This window comes from Mandrillus leucophaeus, unplaced genomic scaffold, assembly GCF_000951045.1.
Source record: "Mandrillus leucophaeus isolate KB7577 unplaced genomic scaffold, Mleu.le_1.0 Scaffold37, whole genome shotgun sequence".
Classification (NCBI taxonomy): domain Eukaryota; kingdom Metazoa; phylum Chordata; class Mammalia; order Primates; family Cercopithecidae; genus Mandrillus; species Mandrillus leucophaeus.
The window spans coordinates 306413-331047 of NW_012103920.1; the positions used below are offsets into that span (position 1 = coordinate 306413).

A 24635-nucleotide genomic window follows, 5' to 3' on the forward strand; every position below is an offset into this window, starting at 1 on the left:
TATATTTTATGTTTAATTTTTTTTACATATATAGAAAAATATATATAATCAGTATGTATCAGTGCGTATCATTTGCTCACAAGGCTCAAAGTGAGGTTTGAGGGGCCATGGTCAGATGGCATCAATGGATAGAAATAAACACCATTTACTGAGCAGAGGCTGTGCCAGCCTCAGATTTTCCTACAGTGTTCCTTAAAAAAGAAACCTGAAGTGCAGAGAAGCTAAGGAGCTTCCTCCAGGTTACACAGCTAGTAAGTACTAGAGCTGGCATGCAAATCCAAGCATTCAGGTGCCAGAGCTGGGCATCTGCCTGCCACAAATACTATGAGGACCACAGCGGTGATATCCACAAGCATGGGCTCAGCCTACTAAGCTCCAGGCAAGTCTTGCTTATCTCACCGGCATATGGAGCTGGTGGGGGCTGACCAGGAGAAGTTGGAACACACTGGAAATATACGTCATGGATGTAGTTGGTGTCATGGTCATGGGGTAGGAGGGGATGACGTCAGCAAACAGGGGGACTCAAAAAAATAGAAAGCCCTTGTCACCTCAGAGAAGGTGAGGATCTCATGCAACATTGAAAAGCCTGCCTGCTGTCTTTGAAAATGCTCAGTAAAATCAGTCCTGATCTACCTTTCAATGTCTCAGTGTCAGACATTCAGGTGACACGTAGAAAGGCACAATTGCTGATGACAGGCTCTTCATGCTTTGGAATGGAAAAGATGGCAACATCTGAATTTTCGTTCTCAACAACCTCCTGGAGATTTGTAAGTTCCCTGCCAACCGCTTCTGTCTCCCCACCCCCTGCCATTAGACCAACAACCATGCCCCAGGCTCCACTCAAATCTACCTAGTCACTGAGAAAATCCTAACCAGGACAGGAAAGCTACCAGATGTCCCAACCCACAGGACGGGTTCTGGAAGAAATCTCCCTGTTCTCAACACCTGTGTGTTTAGAGTGTGTTTAGCGAGGGAATTCTTTCCTTCTCGTAAGCCTCAAGTAACAGAGACAACCTTACTGAAATGTATCTGTGTGACTTTCTCTTCAGATTTTCCCAGTTGACCTTTCCTCTGTTTTGCTAGAGGCATTTTGCAGCCTTAGAGATGATTAGGAGTGAAAGATTCAACATTTAGTCTAAAGACTTTAGTAAAACAAAAATCTTGAAAGCCAGGGTTTACTGAGAGAGCAAAGGGCTTTCTAATTTGCAAAAAATTTACTGTAAGCCTTGGGTAGAGATAACTGAGGATTTCAGGGAAGGGGCATTCCCATCCCCACGCCGACACCCTTTTGGTCTAGGTGGCACAGACTGGGGAATGCTACTGGAGAGGGAAAGGGGTGTGACATTTCCCTGGGGCTCAGAGAATCTGGCTTCTGAGGCTGATTCCACAGCCATCATGATATGAGAAGACTTTACAAAGCTGCACATACGTATTTTCAAACATTTTACTATATCTTACTTTCTATTAGCTTAGCAGAATGAGAATATATATAGAGAGAGAGAGTGTGCATGTGTGTATATATGTGTGTGTGTCTATGTGTATGTACATATTTCCACCTTCCTCTCTCCTCAAGAATCATGACAGGGTTTGAGTGATAGAGGTTCAGGTCTTCCCTGGCCCCCAGGTTACACTGGCTACTGGAAATTAAAAAAAAAAAAATTAATAGAGGTGGCCGTGCGTAAAGCACATAAGTTTAGGAGAGATTTGAGGAGCTCTTTAGAGTGGAAAAGAGTTAGATTCTGAGGTATTTCTGCATGCTTTCTGGAATATTTACTGTGCATTTTCACATCATAAAGGCTGGAGAGGGCCTACAGTTTAAATTAAAAAACAAAACAGAATTTCCCAAACTTAACTTCAAAATGTGTTTGCCCCCATTGCATTCCTATTACCACTCTGCAGAATAGTGTTCCATAGACAGAAGTTTGGGAAATGCTAGTGTGGAACAAATGTGAACTACCATGTCCTGGGAATTCAGACCACCTATATCAACATGGTATAGTGCTTAAGACCAAGAACTGAGATCACCTGTGTCAACCTGACTTAATTGTTCACAGAAACCTTTGTCCAGGAATTGTAAGGCTCTAACCCAGGAACAATTTCACTGCTTTGTTCAGAAAATCTATGCATATCAATTTATCTCGGACAACAGTCTCCTTACCTAGATAAATAGCTCATTTATCAAACAATAACCTACTTGTCAGACTTATTTCAATATACTCATCTTGCTATGTCTAACAATCTTAAATCAGGATGTCATGAATTTACCCGATACCAATCATCTTCCTAACTTAAATTACATGAGCCTATACCTTCCCTACAAGCCCTATAAATATCTATTCTGACTTCCATCTTCTGGAATGTTGCTGAGATTCTGTTAAGGTAGTCTTCTCCTTTGTGGAAATGAGTTCTAATAAATGTAGTCTTGTTTTAACACCAGTTATCTGGTGATACTTTGAGAAGGTGTATTTACTGTATAGTATATGAGCTGTTTGGGTGCATGCTTGAAATGTGGGAGCCTAAATGAAACTTGAGATAGTTCCCAGGTACATTTTTTCTATCGTCAGAGCTCAGCACTGCCCAACTCCCCCCCTTGTTTGGGCTACTTCTCCAAACTCAGTAACTGTTTGCCTCTGTAACTGGATGCCTCTGATTTTTGTTTGTTTAAAGTCCCTAGTTTAGGGAATGGGCTTCCGAACATGACACCTGTCTCCCAGACCACAAAGTGGGCTCTTGACCCAATGCCAGGCCAATCAGCTTCTCTACCAGGAGTTTGAATGAAGACATCCCAAACTGGAAGGTATTTGGAGTTAAGTTATTCCTATCTTAACACTAAATGTGTGGTCCACAGACCAATGTCCAGCCTCCTGTTAGGGGCCCATGACGAGTACAGAAATTGAAAGCAGTATGACATAGGAACATTATACCTGTTCAATGTATTTTTTTAAAAGCTTACTTTTTATGTCTTTGGATTTATTTAATTTTATAAAACTTGATTTTCATCTTACTAAGAAAAAAATGTTCAAAAGTTGAAAATAAGACAAAAATGTGGGTTGCATGTTCTTTCAGTGTCATATACAGGCATTAACTTGTCAAGTCAAAGTTTATTTAATTATCTAGAAAAATGTATTGTTCACCTCATTGTTCACTACTCATTGATGGTTTCAGGCTTAATAACATGACGTGTTAATTCATACATTTCTGTCTAGCAGAGATGCAAGTAATAATGGGTAGAAAAGATAACCACAGAGGTTGCAGTTTTTTGTCCTGTAGGACATCAGATGGTTTAGCTGTGTCCCCACCCAAATCTCATCTTGAATCGTAACTCCCACTATTCACCTGTCATGGGAGGAACCGGTGGGAGGCCATGGGAATTATAGGGGTGGGTCTTTCCTGCACTATTCTCATAATAGTGAATGAGTCCCATGAGAGCTGATGGTTGTAAAAAGAGGAGTTCCCCTGCACAAATTCTCTTTTTGCCACCATCCACATAAGATGTAACTTGATCCTCCATGCCTTTCACCTTCCACCATGATTGTGAGGCCTCCCCAGCCATGCGGAACTGTAAGTCCAATAAACCTTTCTTTTGTAAATTGCCCAGTCTCAGGTATGTCTTTATCAGCAGTGTGAAAACACTAACACAGGACATTAACCAGCTTCGTATGTAACCTAGCAAACTTATTCTAACACTCCTTTACTATTAGATTGCATGCAAATAGCAATCATAATTATCATTTTACTGGTCCCCTTTTGAATCGTTGAGATAGATAAAATCTTTGATGTGTTCACTTTAGATATGAATGTGAGTCATGTTTTAAACTTTTTGAAAACTATATTTGACATTTTTCTTTTTTTTAACAAAAGTATGTTAGTCTGTGACACATTAAAAGAAAACAAAATGAAACAAATATCGTCATTCACTGTAAAAGTTTGAAAAGCACTGTCCTAATTCTATGAGTTCCCATTGCTTATGCCTGTGGAACTTCTTTAGTTTCTGTCCTTTCTGAGACCTTGTCATTCAGGTCTTTGGATGAACCTGTGACTATGCAACTTCCTTCTATTTTAATTAAGTATCTTTCTTTGAAGTCTTGAGTTAGTTAGGATTTATCAGAATCCTAACTAAGTCATCATATTGTAATTATAGCCAACAAAACGCTTTTCAACAGACAACAATCCAACCTCTGCTTTGGTACAGAAGGGTATATACCTAACACTAAAATGTCCTGATCAAAACTGCACATGATGAAAACAAAGTTTGAGAGCATCCAAAAGCAAACCAGGCAACTTTCATCATAAACAAAAACTTTGTGACACTTCCAGCTTTGGCCTCACTCATTCTAGAACTACCTTGGTCATGTCCCCAAAATGAACAAAACCTTGGAAGCATAATCAAAGCTGTCATGTGCAAGACTCCAGGCCTTTCTTTGGGAGCTGTAGCTTCTCTCCCCCTCTTGAGTATGGTCAAAAGCCCAGTCCTAGCCCATGGCCTCCATGTGATTACCTGGCCACACAACCCCATGAGGATCCATCTGGCAATCCCAGTTGCCCTCTAAGTTCAGTCCTCCCTATTCTTATTCTCTTTCCCCTCTTCAGTACCTAGAATTTGATGCTGAGTTCCTTCCTTAGCATAATTTATCTCCACTTACTCTCACTCTGTTTTCAATTCAACAGACTTTCTTCCATGGAAAAATGCAGTGCTAACCAAATTCCGGGGAGGTTTTGACTCATATTTTGAACTGTTTTTCAAACAGTACTTATTTCTTTTATGTTATTCAGAATCAATGTTTCCTCATTTGGAATCCCCCCTTCCTCTATGGAATTTAATGTATACATATGAAAATTAAAACCAGTTTTAGCTAAATATAGATCCTCTGGGAGGTCTTCAGAATCAGCTGACAGGCACAGTTAAGAGGAGCCTGGATCGCTGACAACCATTTTGGCTTCAAATGGAAAAGAAATAAGCTGGTGCAGCACTTGGCCACTTCTCAGGGGTGGCCTGCCAAGACATCATTTACCAAGGTGTTCACAAGTAGTAGAGGGGTTGAGGGGTAGGCTGAGCCACCACACTCTGCTGCCCCCAGAAATGGCCAGGATGTAAAGAGGCCAACTTAAAGTCTTAGCATGACTACGGTCTGCAACTTTTCAAGGGAATGTTCTAAGGACTGCAATCTGCAGTTCTGAAAACCAAGAGACTCAGCACACCAAACATGTTTTTATAACTCATTTGGCAGCAAAACCCAACCTGAACTGACATGATGTTATTTGTGGTCCTTATTTATCCTACTGAGGGTAAACATTCACATGTTTTACTACTGAAATGCAAATCTGTTTTATTACAGGGTGCTGCCCCAGACCCCGCTGGTAGAATTGTGTAATATACAATGTGAGCATCTTATTATCTTTCTAAATTCCAGAACACATCTGGACCTAAAATTGGGAGAACTAATTTCTCAAATATTTTTCATAGAGCATGTTTTTAACATTTAGCTCAAAGAGACCAAGCATGAGTGAGAAGTGGTGGGGGGTGGGGCAGAGCATGTATCCCTAGAATATAAAAACGCTTAAAAGAGAGTCTCAGAGCAAGTAGGAAGAAAATATGCTCTCTTTCAGGGGAGCCAAGCTGTACTGAAAACTTCATGGGTCATCTTTGGTGGGCATCCAGCACTACCCATTCAAACAGCATCATCTCACACAGATTTCCCACCCCAGATTTATTCTTTTAAAGGATAAAACCAATCAACTTTTTAAAATAAAAATATTGCATGTAGCAGGCACTGCTCTCACCCCTTTGCGTGTGCTATCTTGTTTAATCCTTGAAATACTATCTCCATTTCACAGATGAGAAAAATTAGGAGCTGGAAGTTTGGGTAGCTTACAAACACCACCCATTATGAGTGACAGAGACAGGCAGCATTAAAATCTAGGAGCCCACACTACTGTCTTGTGAAAATATCAGGGACACTCCAGTCTGTTCTAAGAGGCAATGACTAGACCACTTTATTGTGAAAGGAAACTCCAACACCAGCTACAGCATTCCATATGGAAAGATCATGGGGTTTGGAGTCAGAAGATTATAGCACCACTGACACTTTTTAGTGAGCTCTTGGACTCTTTAGTCAACCTTTACACCCCTATCTGTAAAACAGAGTTTATAATCCTATTTACAAGACATTTGGGATGATTAAATGTATCAAATTATAGCTCTCCTCCTGGATCACAGTACCTCAAACCGAAGAACCCACTCTCATCTTAGGGCTTTGGCACGAGTTACTCCCTCTACCTAAGTGTTTATACCATTGATTTTTACTTCACTGGATTCTTCTCATAGTTCAGGACTTGGATTCTTAGAAAAATCTTCTTTTACTACCCATTCTTCAGCAGCCATGCTGAAATCTCTATCATATGACCTCGCCTTATTTCCTTCATGGTACTTCTCATCATCTTGTCATGTGCCGTTTTCCTGTGTTCTCAAGGGTTTATGATATCATGTTTGCCTTTTTCTCTCTCCAGTATAATGAAAGCTCCAGAGCAGGAGGAACATTTTTTATCTGATTCAAAGCTTTATCTCTTATACTTAGCACAAGGTCTGGCACAAACTAGGTGACCATTTAGTGTTTCTTCTACAGTTGGCTTAATGAGTGGTAGGGATTCGATATACATCTTTTCCTTTTCTATTCCCTATTTCTGTCTCCGGAAGGAGAATGAATTTGGTCAAATGCAAAAGTCCTTGGGGATATTTTGACTGGCAAGCATTTGTACCTCTTGCCCTTTTGCCCTCAAGCCAAAAAAAAATTCCATGAAAATTAAGGTGAAAAGAACAAACAGAGGGCACCTCTATTACTGGAATATGTGTAGATTTGATCTGTAACAGAATAATAAGAACTTCTGCTTCTCAGGCTATTTAAAGCTATGCTTAATCTTTCCCAATTTATATTTTGATGCCTTACTTATTAAGCAGCCCAGTTTATGTAGTTCTAATACCTTAAATTAGGAGATGCTGCTGTAACATCCGTATGTTCCTGTATTCTTAATTCCTTAAAGAAAAACAGGAATGAAACAGATTTATACCAGCTCCAGAACCATGTGAGTGAAGACACTCAACAGGTTGAAGAGCGAGGCCATATGGCAGCACTTAGAATTTGATAGTCTTAATTAAGCAATCTGCTCACCAGCATCACCAGCAAGAAACCTGGCGTGATGGCTGTCCTTATCCCCTGCCACCTAAAAAAATTTCCATTTGTGTGTATGCTGGGTTCTAAGAATTCTCAGGCATGGAGCACAGTCTGCAGTCATAGGATGTTAGTACTCAACAGGACCTTAGCGATAGAGCACAATACCCTTAGAATGCACTGTCTGGCTTTCGCTAGCCCAGCATCATTTCCTTCCTTCAGGGAATTGCATGTCCATTTCCCCAGGCCTGGCTAACAGAAGTGCAGAATTTTCTTGTATATAATAACTGGCTTAGGGATAAGCACATGACCCAAGTTGGCCCAAGGACGGTTAGCCATGAGATATTTGCTGGAACACTGGGAAAACAGATGCTCTGGCTTTTTTAGCTAGAAGAATAAAAGACTGGAATTGCTGGTGGCCATCTTGGAGGGAAACCCTCCGAGAGTGAAGATGGAGACCAATATTACAGAAAGCAAAGCTGGGGGATGAAGGGTGATATTGAGGATATCATTAGAGCATCTAGATCCAAGTGTTTCCAAAGCCAGCTCACACTGTGAAATTTTCAATCATGTGAGCTGATAATTTTATATGTTTTTGCTGAGGCTAGTTGGAGTTGTGTTACTGTTGATTACAATCAAAATAGCCCAACTCATATACTCTCATTATACAAATAAGGAAACAGAGGTCCAGGGAGGAAAACTGTCATGCAAGTCAATGTTAGAGCTGGAAATAGACTTCAGTGATTCTGCTTCTCTTTTGGAAAACCTCTTTTAGATGTCTGCTAGTGTCAACCCTTGGGTCTCCCTGAGGCTCTCCTTTCACTTATTTCATGTTCAACAGCTCCCCAATTACACTCCCATCTCCCCTGTTCATCTCTCCTCTAATATAAATACAAACTGTCTCTATTTCAGGACTTCTGAAATGGCTCCATGGCAGCCTGGGCCATGCCCACTCATCCTTTTCACCTTCCTCCTACTCTGAACTTCCAAGAAAGCCAGCCACACTGTCTGACCACATGGTACCCTTTTCGTACATTACCTGTATCAACAATTCAAAACACTGAAAACAGATTTCGAAGCCTTTGATCAACACCAGCCAGCCCATGTCCTGTCTGTCACCTCTTACCACTGTCTTCTGCTTCCTTGATAGTGAATAGCAGGTATTGTCTACAGTGTTATTGATATGATAGAAACAACATAGCATCAAAAACATCAAGATGGTTTTGTCTTCTATGGAACATCATTTGACTCCATGCACAGTCTTAGGAGTAATAGTGACTTCATGAAGGTGAATTTAGATGCCCATGTGGGACAGGCAGAATTAACTAGGAAGCCTACTGTGTATCAGAAAGATAAACATTGGAGGGCCATAGCAAGCTTTCAGCTACAATTATCCCTATGCTGTTTCCAACAGCTAATATTTCAGGTGCCATTATAGGTCAGCTACTATTCAAAACCCTTTATATAGATTAATATTTTAAAAAGTAATTTAAATCATTATGGGTACATAATAGTTGTATATTTTTACAGGGTAGCTATGATGTTTTGATACAGATATACAATGTGTAATAATCGAATCAGAGTAACTGCGTATTCACCACTTCAGACCTTTATCATTTCTTTGTGTTAGGGACATTCCAATTCCATCTTATTGGGTATTTAAAATATACAATAAATTATCAATTTTTGTTATCCTGTTATGCTACAAAATACTAGATGTTATTCATTCTAGCTGTATTTTTGTACCCATTAACCAACCCCACTTTATCCTCCCTCCCCGTACCCTTCCAGCCCCTTACAACCATCATTCCACTCTATTTCCATGAGTTCATTTTTTTTCTTAGCCCTCACATATGAGTGAGGAGATTCAATATTTGCCTTTTTGTGCCTGACTTATTTCATTCATTATAATGTCCTCCAGTTCCATCCTTTTTTTTTTTTTTCGCAAATTACAGGAGTTCATTCTTTTTTTATGGCTACATAGTACTCTATTGTGTATATGTATCACATTTTCTTTATCCATTTGTCTGCCCATAGACCCTTAGTTTGCTTCCACATCTTGGCTATTGTGAATTGTGCTGCAATAAACATGGGAGTGCAGATAACTCTTTGATATACTGACTTCCTTTCTTTTAGATATATACCCAGCAGTGGGACTGTAGGGTCATATAATAGTTCTATTTTTAGTTTTTTGGGGCCCATCCATAGTGCTCTGCATAGTGGCTGAACTAATTTACATTCCCACCAACAGTGTATGAGGGTTTCCCTTTCTCCACACCCTCATCAGCACTCATTGTTGCCCGTCTTTTGGATAAAAGCCATTTTAACTGCAGTGAGAGAATATGTTTACATATATTTTATTTGCATTTCTCTGATGATTAGTGATGTTGGGCATTTTTTTTCACATCCTGTTAGCCATTTGTCTTCCTTTGAGACATGTCAATTCATATCTTTTGCCCATTTTTAATGAAATTTTTTCTCTATTGAGTTGTTTGACTTCCTCATATATTCTGGCTATTAATCCCTCATTAGATGGGTGGTTCTCAAATATTTTCTTCCATTCTGTGGGTTGTCTCTTCATTTTGATTGTTTGCTTTGCTGTGCAGGAACTTTTTAGCTTGGTACAATCCCATTTGCCCATTTTTGTTTTCGTTTCCTGTAGTTTTCAGGTCTTAAGAAATCTTTGCCAAGACCAATGTCCTCGAGTATTTCCCCCAAAGTTTTCTTATAGTCGTTTCAGAGTTTCAATTCTTAGATTTAAGTCTTTAATTCATTTTGATTTGCTTTTTGTATATGGCAAGAGGTAGGGCTCTATTATCATTCTTCTGCATGTGGATATCCAGTTTTCCCAGCAGCATTTATTGAAAAGACTGTTCTTTCCCCAAGGTATGTTCTTGGCACCTTTGTCAAACATGAGTTCACTGTAAATGTATAGATTTCTGGGTCTGCTATTTGGTTCTGTTGGTTATGTGTCTGTTTTTATGCCAGTATCACACTGTTTTAGTTACTATAGCTTTGTAGTATAACTGGAAGTCAGATAACGTGATACCTCTAATTTCGTTCTTTTTGCTCAAGGTGGCTTCTGCTGTTCTGGGTCTTTTGGGGCTCCATATAAATTTTAGAATTATTTTTTCTTTTTCTGTAAAGAATTTCATTGGTATTTTAATAATGATAAAGTTACAGATCAAACTCCTTGTTCTACCCCTTCCCCACTTCTCACTACTATACTTGTGTTTAAAAAGAAAAAAAAAAAAAAATTCCCCCTGAGCGCAGTGGCTCATGTCTAACCCAGCACTTTGGGAGGTTGAGTTAGTAAGATCGTTTGAGGCCAGGAGTTCAAGACCAGCCTGGCCAACATGGCAAAACTCTGCTGTATTAAAATTATAAAAATTAGTCAGGCGTGGTGGTACACTCCTGTAGTTCCAGCTACTCAGAAGGCTGAGGCATGAGAATAGCTTGAACCCAGGAGGCAGAGGTTGCAGTGTGTTGAGATTGTGCCACTGCACTCCAGCCTGGGTAACAGGGAGAGACTCCATCTCAAATAACAACAATAATAATAATTATCATTATTATACAATATTATAGTTATCATGCATAGATTAATATTTAGTCGTCAAAATAAACTGTTGAGATTGCTGCCATTTTAATATTAATTTTCCAGATGAGAAAATAAAACCTTAGGGAGTTTTTCTGTTTTGTTTTCCCCAACTTGCCAAAGTTACTTAGTTAGTAAAGGATCACCCTTAGATTTGAACCCAGGCAGCCGACCTCTGGGGTCTATGCTCTGAAGACGCAACACTGCCCAGAAATTGGCAATTTCTAAAGGTTAAATTCTAAATGTTAATAACAAATTTCTTTTATCAAATATCTCAAATTCACACACTGAGCGACCAAACAGGACATATCTATGAGGCAAATTTAGCCCAAGGGCTGACAGTGTGATACCTCTGGTCTATTTATTTCTTCCATTCTACTGTTAAGAAAACTTAGGCCAAGGGAACTCCACCTGTGTTCATGTTCCTCATCTAAGAAGGCCTTCTCACTCTGTTACTTCTTGTGTTTCCCATTGTTTAAAGAACAAGTTAGGACCCAAGTCCAATGGAAGGATCTCTAAACATTTTGTTATATCTGTCTTTGATGTGTACATATGTTCATTTCTTATCCTACAGCATTTTATTATAATATTTCACACTTGTTAGGTAGGTAGGATAATGCATTTATGAGGTTCCTAGTCATTATTATTGACTTATTACTAGATTGATACAAATAAATTGGTAGGAGGCAAGGGAAAACCCGTAAAAGCATTACATTTCTATGGAGCTCTGTTTAAATATAGGGAAAACTCTTACTAATGTAAATAGGAGTCCACATTCTGACCTGATGTAACGTCAACTTCATAATGATAGAGTGAATTAGGCAATACCAGAATAATTTTCCTTGGCACATTACAAGAGATTAAAACAAATATACTACTTGAAACCACAACCTTGTCCAGCTCTGTCCAAACTGCAGTGCAGGTGACATTATATAACCTCACTAATCAATTAATCAGTCTCCCAACCTGAAAGTAAATAGAAGCTTGTATGAAGTATGAAAAGGATGTGTGAAGAATGACCAGAAAATGTAAACAGAATTATCATTATTATTTTTAAAAATCACAAAAAATGAAAGCAAAACTAAAAGAACCTAGGAAGTTCTCAAGATAGAGAATGTAGACAGATAAAAGCCTAAGTCAGCTTGAACTCAGGAAATAGGCATTTCTCCACCTGTGAGGTTGGGAAGTTCATCCATTTATTACTATCCAAATGAAATCTTTTCAGCAGGGTCAAAAGAGCCTTTGTTTTGACATTTAATTCACTGACGATGTATTTCCTCCCTTAGGATGCAAAACACCTCTCACATGCTTTTTCATTAATTGCCTTCATTTTTCAAGTTCCTTGCTTGATTTATAGTCAATTAAAAGCACCCTCAAAAGCCATGACTCATGTGTGTTAAGTACAAATATGATTAATGCGATTCCACACACTCCATGGAGGACCTGGCTGCTAACCAAGGTCAGTGTCATGGTGGCATGACCAAGCAACGTCTTGGTGAAAGAAATTCACAGAGAGGGTGGAAAGCCAGGAGTGAAGGGTCATGGACAATCTGGCCCTGGGTCCATCCAAAATAGAAAAAGCTAATTCTTCCATAATACAGAGAAAGGATGAGCTTGGCTATGAAAAGCAACAAATACGCAGCAGCAGCAGTTCTCTCTATCTCATCCAGGTTGATAAAAGTGATGGGAAAATAAAGTGGCAAATGTCCTTGATGTATCACCACCAACATCAAAAAAACTAAGAGACACCAGGCCAGAGAGCCTTGGATAAAAGCCAGGGCCCTAAAATCCTGGGTTCAAATTTCGACACCACCAATTATAAGCAGTATGATCTCAGGTTCATTGTTTCACCCAGCTTAGCCTTAAATGTCCTCACCCATAAAATGAGCAGATGAGAGTACCTTACCCCTAAGAGCTGTTGTGAGGTTCAGGGTGACCCTCAACACACTAGGGGGCACACAGTAAGTGTCCGTTATCAGGGCCAGGGAGGCCATACTGGCCCACACTCACAGAAGCTTGCATGCCAACATATGTTCCTAATACGGTTAGGCTTTGTGGCCCTACCCAAATTTCACCTTGAATTGTCGTCCCCATAATTCCCATAATACCCACATGTCAAGGGAGAGATCAGGGGGAGGTCATTGAATCATGGAGGTGCTTTTCTCCATGCCATTCTCATGATAGTGAGTTCGCACGAGAACTGATGGTTTTATAAAGGGCTCTTCCTCCTTATCTCGGTACTTCTCCTTCCTGCTTCCTTGTGAAGAAGGTGCCTTGCTTTCTCTTTGCCTTCCACCATGATTGTAAGTTTTCTAAGGCCTCCCCAGCCATGCTGACCTGTGAGTAAATTGAACCTCTTCTTTTTACAAATTACCCAATCTCAGGCAGTTCTTTATAGCAGTATGAAAACAGACTAATCCGAAACCAGTCTGGCCAGCACGGTTAAACCCTCTCTGTACTAAAAATACAAAAATGTAGCCGGGCATGGTGGTGCATGCCTGTAGTTCCAACTACTCAGGAAGCTGAGGCAGGAGAATCACTTGAACCAAGGAGGCGGAGGTTGCAGTGAGCTGAGATTGAGCCACTGCACTCCAGCCTGGGCAACAAAGTGAGACTCCATCTCAAAAAAAAAAAAAAAGAAAAAAAGAAAAAAGAAAAAAAAAGAAAAAGAAAAGAAAACGGAGTAATACAGGAAATTGGTACCAGTAGAGTGGGGTGCTGCTATAAGGATACCCAAAAATGAGGAAGCAACTTTGGAACTGGGTAACAGGCAGGGTTGGGAACAGTTTGGAGGACTCAGAGGAGGACAAGAAGATGTGGGAAAGTTTGGAACTTCCCAGAGACTTGTAAAATGGCTTTGACCAAAATGCTGATAGTAATATGGACAATGAAGTCCAGGCTGATGTGATATCAAATGGGTTGAGGAACTTGTTGGCAACTGGAATAAAGGTGATTCCTGCTGTACTTCAGCAAAGAGACTGGCAGCATCTTGCCCCTGTCCTAGAGATCTGCACAATTTTGAACTTGAGAGAGGTGATTTAGGGTATCTGGCAGAAGAAATTTCTAAGCAGAAAAGCGTTCAAGCATGACATGGGTGCTCTTAAAAGCATTCAACTTAATGTATTCACAAAGAGATGATTTGAAATTAGAACTTATGTTTAAAAGGGAAGCACACATAAAAGTTTGGAAAATTTGCAGCCTGAAGATGGAAAAAAAAAGGAAAAAACATTTTCTGGGGACAATTTCAAGCCAGCCACAGAAATTTGCAGAAGTAACAAGGAGCCAAATGTTAATCACCAAGTCAATGGTGCAGCAGGGGTGGTGGGTAAGAGGGAGATGTGTCCAGGGCATATCAGAGGTCTTCAAGGCAGCCCCTCCCATCACAGGCCCTGAGGCCTAGGAAGAAAAAATGGTCTCATAGGCCAGGTCCAGGGCCTTGCTGCTTTGTGCCATCTCAGGACTTGGTGCCCTGCATTTCAGCCATGGCTAACAGGGGCCAAAATACAGTTCAGGCTATTGTTTCAGAGGGTGCAAGCCCCAAGCTTTGGCATATTACACGTGGTGTTGGCCCTGCAGGTGCACAGAAGTCAAGAATTGAGATGTGGGAACTTCCGCCTAGATTTCAGAGGCTGTATGGAAACACCTGGATGTCCAGGCAGAAGTTTGTTGCAGGGGCAGAAACCTCATGAAGAATTTCTGCTAAAGCAGTGCAGAAAGGAAATGTGGGGTTGAAACACCCACACAGAGTCCCCACTGGGGCACTGACTAGTGGAGCTGTGAGAGACAGCCACCATCCTCCAGACCCAAGAATGGTAGATCCACTGACGGCTTGCACTGTTCTCCTGGAAAACCTACAGACACTCAATGCCAGCCTGTGAAAGCAGCTGAGAGTGGAGCTGTACCCCACAAAGCCATGGAGAACCCAACTCTTACACCAGTGTGACCTGGATGTGAGACATGGAGTCAAGGAAGATCATTTCAAAGCTTTAAGATTTGTCTGCCCTGCTGGATTTTGGACTTGCATGGGGCCTGTAGACCCTTTGTTTTGGCCAATTTTTCCCACTTGGAGTGAGTGTATTTACCCAATGCCTGTACCTCCATTGTATCCAGGAAGCAGCTAACTTGCTTTTGATTTTACAGGCTTGTAGGTGGAAGGGACTTGCCTTGTCTCAGTTGAGACTTTGTACTTGGACTTTTGGGTTAATTCTGGAATGAATTAAGACTTTAAGGAACTGTTGAGAATGTGTGATTAGTTTTGAAATGTGAAAGGGACATGAGATTTTGGAGGAACCAGGGGCGGAATAACATGGTCTGGCTCTGTATCACAACCCAAACCAAATTTTGAATTGTGATCTCCATGATTCCCATAATCCTCACGTTTCAAGGGAGAGACCAGCTGGAGGTAACTGAATTATGGTGGCAGTTTTCTCTATGCTGTTCTCATTATCGTGAGTGAGTTCTCTTGAGAAGTGGTGGTTTTAAAAGGGGCTCTTCCCCTTATCTCAGCACTTCTCCTCCCTGCCACCTTGTGAAGAAGGTGCCTTGCTTCCTCTTCACCTTCTGCCATGATTGTAAGTTTCCTGAGGCCTTCCCTCAGCCATGCTGAATTGTCAATTAAAGAGTCAATTAAACCTCTTTCCTTTATAAATTACCCAATCTCAGGCAGTTCTTTATAACATTATGAAAATAGGCTAATATATTTCCTAACATGCATATGCTTGTCACATTATCTAGAAATACTCACTCTCTTTTGTCAACATGGACAGGAGTCCCTTCATGAAAATGTCTCCTAAGAACTACCCCTGCCTTTTCAGAAACATTAGCATATTAAAACTTCAGAAAAGTATCAGAAAAGTCAAGAGCAAAAAGGGTGACATCAACCTAATCCCTTAGATCCATGGTTTCCACAAAAGTGAAGTAAATAAGAATATTTTGTGCATTTTTCACAAAGCAAAATTTACTCAAAGAACTGACTTTTCTTCTGTAACTAGTCTTTACTCCTTTTATGTTTGTTTTTGATGCCAAGTAACCTTTTAAAAGAAAAGCCTGGCAAAAGTAAATGGCGGTAGTGTTTTTCCCTCTCTTCATTTACTTACTTTTAAAAAATTCATACCCAGTCTTAGCAAATTTTTTTAAATACACTCTCATCAATCTAGGATTTAAAAAATACTGGTCCATGAAGTTCAAATTCCTAGAATCATTGCTTTAGTCGCTTCTTCATCTCTTTGTATTTTTAATGGCCAACATGATTTTTCTTCTTAAAGCCAACTTCAGATGGCCATTATAAGAAAAGTGGATCTAGCTGAGGTCTATGCATGAAAGTAATAATAATAATAACAGCAATAATAATAATGACAATAATAATAGCAGCTTCCATTTATTTGTGACTATGTTCTAGGCATGTTTTCCACCAGTAGATGCATCAGCTCTAGAAGCAGGGACTACCATTATTCTTCTTACAGAGATGAGATAATTCAAACTTGGAGGATTTGAATAACTCACTCATGGTCACAGAGCTAATAGATGACTGTGTGCACATTTGAATTCTAGTCGATATGAGTTTAAAACTGTGTGATCTTAACCACAGTATTGTAAACATTTGGAGGAAACAACTGGAGTCCATCTTTACTAGAACCACAAGTAGGTGCGGTCTCTCCCCTAGTGTTTCTAAGATGGCACAAAGCGAGGGGCTTATAGTGTTTCTAAGAAGCTAATTCTGTTCAGTGGGAAGATTTCTCTACTAAGGAAAGCAGGACATAGTCGCAGGTGCACGACCTTGCTCTTCTGCTTAAACTGACTAACTTCATCTTATGTGGGCCCTGGTTACTCTGAGACAGCTGGCTCCTTTGTGGTCCATTTCTGTCTCTATTTATGTCTCTTTCTGATATAGGCAACATCATTTTGTTAGGATCTTTGTAGAGACTGTGATCCTGCACATCAATTCCCATGTGTTCTTCTTGTTTGCCAGACTCCTTTGCAGTTAGGTTGGCAACATGACTAGATCTTATAACAGAATGTGAGCAGAAATGATACATGCGACTTTGGGGCTGAGGTAGTTAAACACATGTAGTGACCTCTTCATAGTCTTTCTTATTCCCCTGTCTGCCAGCTCAGTGACAAAAGCTGGAAGCTACAAGATGGCAGGACCAAGCTGGAAGTAGCTTCAGCCATCAGGTTCTTGCATGGAGGGCAACTACTGGGAGGAGAGTTGTTACCCAGGAGACCAGCCCGACTGCATCTGCATGATCTGAGTGAGAAACAAACTTTCATTGTGTTAAGTCACTGGGGTTGTTTGACACCATGGCCTAGCCTAGCCTGCTCTGGTTAATGTAAGTTCTTTACTAAACATGTGATGCAAGTTGTATTGTAGGTAAACTTAGATGCTGCAATTTTTCTCTGTATCTATATGTCTGTGTTTGCATATGGGTGGCCTAAGAGGAGTGATCCATAAAGAATTAACAGGGTAAAAAAAAGTACAGTTCTAATGGTGGCCATGTGGCCAATGAGGGTCTTCTTTCTGGACACCAAAGACTAGACTCATCCCCTACTAATAGAGGCTGGAGGTTAAGGCTATGGTTTCTCCTAATGAGCTCAGTGACCACACATTTTTATATTTGCTGAAAAAATCGGTCTGAGCTGATGGTAGCAAAACACACTATTCTGTTTTATAATTTTGCAGAACATAGGATAGTCAGATTTTATCACTTGGTATCTTCCCATCCCAGCTGGGTGGCTGGTCAGTTGCCCAAGACAGCTATTCTTCTAAGACTAGGGATCTTCTGTTCTGTGTGTCAGGATGGAACCAGGGTTGCTGTCTAATTCTGTAGCTCCCAGATCACACAACTGTCATGTTTGGGGAAAAGCAAGAGCTACAATGCTGGGCAATTTAAGGGAGTTGTGTGTGCCAGACCTCTAGAAAACCCCTCCCACAAACTTTTTACAGATTCCTTTCTGAATTCAAAAACCTTAAATGGATGCCTCCTTTCTGAGTTGTTGCCTTCTAAGCTGACTTCTCCTTTCTTTCTGTATTTCTCATTGAAAATGGGAAGGATCACATTTTCCCAGATAAACTTTCAAGAATGAGATAAAGCCAAGAAAGTTTTACGCAAGTTTTCATGAGTTGGGGGCTTTGCATCATTCTCTGAAAGATGCAGTGAAGAGCCCCCCTGGTTATGTTAGAAGAAATAGCCAAATGCTATGTTTTGATCCCAGCAGCTTGTTGAAAAATGGCTTTTTTAAGACGAAAGCAAGTCTAGTTAGTGGAAAGGAGAGTAGAATAAAGAGTGATTCAGATGTGAAGGAAATAAAAGGCTTTAGAACAACTGAGAGAAAGATGTTTCAGAGATAACAGTGAATAAAATATTAGGGAAATAAAAGGAGTGGAGGTGACCATTAGTAACAGTTAAAGTAGAAAAAGATAAGTCATTGAAAATTGAGGAGGAAGATGAAAAAGGATAAAAGGAAATATTACTGTCTGAACAAAGATAGCAGGAAGCCATCCACAGAATAAACACTCTCCATAACCTGCTAAAAGCTGAACACAGAATTGGATGAATACAAGTCTAAGGTAGGGGTAGATATACTATGTCTGTCAGGCAAAGAGACAGCACTTTCAGACAACTTTAAAGAAGAGTGAAGAGTGTAGATATCAATTGATTGGTTATGCTGTGTTTACCCCCTCTGCAACACAAAAGTTCACAATGATTGGTAACCAAAGCTCTTAAATATTGCAAAGATAAAGGAAAAATGTAAAGTGCAAATGTCATGAGTAGGGCACAAGATGATGTTACTAATCTAGTTTCCTTATGGTATACAACACTGACCTATATTTAGATGAGACTAAAATATCCCTAACCATTTCCTGGATCTTTGGTATACAATGATTCAGGAAATGGAATCTATACATTTTAAATTTTCTGGTTCTACTTGTTTCTTTTCATTTTTCATTCAGATTTAGCCTTGTGCCAGTAGAGTCTTCAATTTGATAGCACACATCACTCATTGGTTTCTTGATTAATCACATTTTTCAGAGACAGAAGGTTTTTGTTTTGCATTATAAGACATACACGAAATAAACTGAGAATGAGAGAGAGAGAGAGGAGAGCGAGACTGGCTGAAAATATTGGTTGGTTAGGTATAAAAGTTTATTCAATATTTGGGGCTTTTTACCTCTACTTGCAAGTGGAAGAAAGCAAAGCACTGCTACCACTTCTGGAAATCCAGATTTTCCTAAACTATTTTCAATAGGCATTCTCAAGTCTATGACAATTTTCTTCCTCATTTAGGCACAATTAACCTTATCTGCAGGCTCTATACTCATAATATGTTCATTGCTTTGAGATGAACTTGAAAGTACCTAACCATATCTGCTTTGTATTTGTTTTTTTACTCTAGTAATATACACGGACATACGGTTTCACTGAGAGGTGCTACTCAAATTTTGCTTACCCAACAACTCATACACAAGCATAAAAATTTAAGTGTTCTCAATTCTCGTGTCACTGACTTTTTTCTGAACGTGTTATCATTCATAATCAACCTAGTCCCATTTAGCATTTACTAGCTTACCCAGAACCAACAACCATAACCCACTTAATTACTTAGGGGATTAAAGCGTGCGCGCGCACACACACACACACACACACACACACACAAAACTGTGATACTGGAATGTACAGTATGGCCTACTTTAAATTAAAAAGATCCCCCATAGTATGATTGTTTCCAGCTTCTCAGCAGCAAATTAAAAGCTGTTTGGTATCCTGAAGATTACAGAAGCAATCACATTTATAGGTCTACTTTGCATACCAACTCTATTAATTTCCATACTCAGGGTGGCTTCGCATTTCCAAGCATGTTAACATAGATGCCATTTGGGATAATCACTTAGAAAAAAAAATAAAAGGAAGATACAGGAAGAGAGGAGAGGAGAGCCAGAAAAATGGTTCTCACAAATCAAGTTCTGTTGAAATATATTGATTCTGATAAATACAAAAATGAAAAGACAAATGAGGGTTCCTGATGGCCAGACCCAGGAGTCATACTTAGAGATCAAATTAGCAGGAAATCACATATTGAAATTCACTTATTGTGCCAGCCCTGCACCTTGTCATTACAGACTCTAATTACTGAAACGATTTCATTGGCGTCATTTCATCAGGAGGTGCACAGGCTTCACCTTGGACAGCTCCCTTGATGCTCAACAGGGCGTCTTCATTAATGTGATCCTTTCGACTCCTCCAGTGTGTCCCAGCTTCACAGAATAATCCAGTCCAGTGTGCCTTTGTTTTTTCTTTCCTTTAAACTTGTTAGCCACATACCATAGGACTGAAGGAACTTCGCTAGTGTCAAAGGCAAACCTGAGACCACAAGGGCCAATGTGGAATCACCTTCCTTGCAAAGACCTTGGAGCATCTGATCAGCTTATTTTATTTTATTTTATTTTTTTGAGACACAGTCTCGCTCTGTCACCCAGGTTGGAGTGCAATGGTGCGATCTCAGCTCATTGCAGCCTCCACCTCCTGGGTTCGAGCGATTCTCCTGCCTCAGCCTCCCGAGTAGCTGGGACTACAGGCGTGTGCCACCATGCCCAGCTAAGTTTTGTATTTTTAGTAGAGATGGGGTTTCACCAGGTTGCCCAGACTGGTCTTGAACTCCTGGCCTCAAGCCATCCATCCTCCTTGGCCTCCCAAAGTGGTGAGATGACAGGCGTGAGTCATCATGCCTGGCTGCATCTGATCAGTTTAGATCAATTGTTTCCATATTCTTCATTTCCAACTGTTAAGCAAGGTACTCAAGAGCCTACAATTAAACGGTTATTTGTCTACCATCAATTTTAAATTCCATTGTACTAACACTGCACTTGTTATGCATTTAGCAATGTACCCTAACACTTCTTAAAGATAAAACAATATAATATTGACATTAAAAATAGAAAGAGATCATAACCACAGATATAAGGGAGGCATATTGTAAATAAATCAATAGGAATTTGGGAGGATTTGAGTTTAATCCACAGAATAATCAGTAGAGGTTTTGAATCTTTCTAAAGACCATCTTGTTAGCCTTAAGAATAAGAGTTTTTGATTCCTATGTCTAAAAATTCCCGGAAGCCAATGTCATACTCTCACCATTATTTTGATCTAATGCCATGTATGAGAAACTACAGGTAGAACAGCAATCTGCAAGAAAGCAATGATTTTGCTCTTGGGGGTCTGCCCAGGGGAAATGAATTTCATTTCCTTTGCACAGTGTAGAACTCTCATTGGAGGCTGACAGCTCCCTTTTCTGAAAGCAGTCTGCAAATACCCACTGATGATAAAATACTAAAAAGAGATGCATATCACTCTATTAACCTCTAAGTTGACCAGCCCCTAATTCAAGAATTTCCATCTTGGGTCAAGCAGTGACATATGAAAAATAATCAGAAAACATTTAATTTAGGAAATACCACATCCTGAGACACAGTCATATACATTAGCAAATTCAAATAAGAGCAGAGTCTAAAAGCATCTTCGAGTGACATTGCTTACAGTTTAGAATTGACTGGTCCTCAATGAATTCAGCTGGCTGATTGATATGGAACACTTTCTGCTGAAATCCAGGAGTGCAGTCCAAATCTTCTGCAGATGTTAGCAGCAGCACCTAAGAAAACCGAAGCCATCAATATTTTAATAGCGGCTTATGTGTTTGCCCTGCTAACTTTCACCAAATCTGCAACTTTTAGAAATAAGCTGAGGTTTCTATTTCATTTCCCAAATGAAGAGGTAAGTTGATACTTTTCCAGTGGCTGCCAACAATTCTTTCTGGCACTGAGATCTGGAGAACACGCAAATGGAACAGCTGCTGCAGTTTCCATTAAGTTGCAGTTAAAGAAATAACTTCGTCAGATTTTTACACCTGCTAAGATTCTCACCATGGTTTCCATGTGTGAAATTTTATTACAGAAACTGTCAATTTTCCATGATGCCTAAGCTAAAACCAACTTCATTTTTATACAAGCAAAGAAGCATTGTCATCTATGAAGAGGAGGAAAGAGAAAATGTAACTATTCTGTTGGAATTTACTTCTAAAAGGAATCCAGGGCCTGTTAAGCCTTCACTGTGGCCCAATATTGGTGACCATGAGCCACTGGTGGCTACTCAGTACTTTAAAGGTCATAGGTCTGAAATTGACATGTTGTAAGTATAAGATACAAATTGGATTTTGATGCCTAAATAAGGAAAAGAATGTAAAATAGTCAATAATTTTATATTAATCACATATTGAAATGACAATATTTTACATATGAAGCTAAATATATGTTATTAAAATTAATGTCATCAGTTTCTTTTTCCTTTTGTAAACTTGGCTACTATAAAACTTAAAATTTACAATTGCTTTCAAAGGCACAGTTTTGTCTTTGCAGATGCTTGAGACACTTCATCCAACGGTCAAAAAATTAGGTTACATGATTTGGAACATAATGTATGGAATGTAAGTGACTCTCTCCTGGGCAAGGTGTAACTTAGTGAAATAAGAAATGGTCTTAAGGTTTAGTATGCAAAGGCTACAACCCCATAAAAACAGGGATTACCTCCCCACCACAACCAACCACCAGTTCTACTGAGCACCTACCACACATCCAGGGACAGAGAAGAGGCTCCATAACACTTAAATGAAAGCTACCATTTTTGAGCCCTTATTATTTGGTAATTACTGTGTTAAACTCACCATATACATCATCTAATTTAATCTCCACAGCAGGCCTATGAAATGTGTATTGTTATAAGGTATATTTTATAGAAGATGAATCCAAAATTCTAGAAAGGTTAATAAGCTTGCCTAAGATCATACGGTTAGAATGGGTGCAGCCAGCATCTGACTCTAGGCTCAAGTGTCCTGAAAGGCACTCTGTCAAAGCCCTACCCATTCCCCTCAGACCTTCTGTGTCAATGTGCAAGACTTTGCTTTTTTTTTTTCTTCATCTGAGATATGTCTCTAAAGCTTGTGGAAGGGTATTTTATCTGAACATAGTGCCAGAAAACAGTGTTTGAAAATTAACATCCTGGGAGTGGCCCTTAACCAATAACTGATGGGAAATGGTATGTAAATACCCCAACTCCCTTACCCCTCTGGTGAGACCACTTGGAGAGACGCATTTTAGTCTCCCAGTTTCCACCTGGGGCTGAGCGCCAATGTCCACCAGGGTATCTGGTTTGATAACTCACATTCATTACCTGCCTTCTCTTCCTTGACTTATTTCCTCATTCCCTATTCGTACTTTTTCTATTTTTTTTTTTTTTTTAACTTTTAAAACTTCTTTTTTTTTTTTTTTTTTTTTGTGAGACCAAGTCTTGCCATGTTGCCCAGGCTGGAGTTCAATCATGGCTCACTGCAGCCTCAACATCCTGGGCTCAAGCGACCCTCCCACCTCAGCCTCCCAAGTAGCTGAGACTACAGGCACTAGTCACCATGCCCAGCTAATTTTTCTATTTTTTTGTAGTGAGGAGGTTTCACTATGTGGCTGTTCTTGAACTTCTGAGCTCAAGTGATCCACCTACCTCGGCCTCCTAAAGTGTCAAGATTACAGGCGTGAGCCACTGCACCCAACTAGTATTTTTCTTAAACCAATTTCTGCCATCACTCAAATTACTTGCACTCAAATCCTCTACTATGTGTCTGTTTCTTAGAAAACAAAACTTCAATATCAGACCGCAAAATCCTAACCACCGCACACAGACAGTTGAAGAAAATTCATTATCATCCCCACCAGAGAACTCAAAGCAGTGTCAAAAGGTTGGAAGCTGTGGAACCAGGGCTTCTCTCTAAATATCAGCCCTCTGAAAGGCACTGAACCCCAAAGAAGGGAGCAAGAATCAATCTCAAGAGGTTCACCGTGTGGCTGACCTGAACACCATCAGAGAAATGGAAATCGTGAGTTACCACCCTGACCAACATCATCTCCCTCAAATCAAAGGGAAAAGAATGCTGTGGTCCAGTATCTGTGCGGTTCCGCTTGTGAGTCATGGATTCCCTTGTCTTGAGAGCAGGCTCTGGTTAGATCACTCTGAAAGCAATCATCATGCTGGCATCCCAAGTGGCACATACACAGAATGCAGACCCAGGAGTCAGAAAAATCTGCCGGCAATTTTGCAAGCAGAAAATCTATAACTGGCCAATATTAATTCAGTTAACTAGCAAATGGTCAAGGGTCGTCTCCAAACACCCAGTATCTACAATTATGTGTTAACCTTCTAATTGACTAATTCTGCTCTCAGCTCCCAGACCAGGAAACTGGATATCCCTTAGGAAGAAGGAAGGTGAAATTTCTCCCAGAATCCTGAGCATAAAAAGCCAGGACTGAGAGAAAGCACAGTTAGTGATGAGAAACAGTACTCTGCGGGTGAGCTGTATGTTCTCCATCTTTGTCTATCTGTGGCTCAGTCTCTGAGATTACTTGGCAGGGCTCATTCAGGATTCCTCTAGAGTTACAAAGAAAAACAAAAATGAACCTTTTTCCAGCTGCTGACTCTTAGCGAGTGGGGGAGCAGTAGGAGAACCTCCAAAAGCACAGTTTTATCTTTACAAATTCCTGGGACACTTCACCTATCAGGCAAAATTAAAGTTAAATGATTTGTAACATAAAGGTACACAGTACACTGCTGGGCCAGGGGTGACTTAGTGAGGTGAGAATTAGTCAAATAATTCATTCATTTACTCACTCCTCATGCATTATTCATTCACAAATACCTATTAGACTCCTGGGATTCAGTGAGGACTTTGCCACACATTGTCCAAAGCAATGAGAAAAGAGCTACATAGGATAAGAAGTCAATAATTGTTAAATATAATTATGGTCTCAAAAAGAAAAGAGGTATGAACAAATCATAATT

At 39.9% G+C, this 24635-nt stretch overlaps 1 protein-coding gene across 1 annotated transcript in view; it reads right to left on the reverse strand.

Annotated features, from left to right (window-relative positions):
* LOC105546816 overlaps positions 1–24635 on the reverse strand; it is a 540685-nt gene that overhangs the window by 274473 nt on the left and 241577 nt on the right. The window contains exon 3 of the mRNA XM_011990116.1: positions 21294–21405. Coding sequence (XP_011845506.1) covers positions 21294–21405 — 112 coding nt within the window. The remainder of the gene's footprint in view (positions 1–21293; positions 21406–24635) is intronic.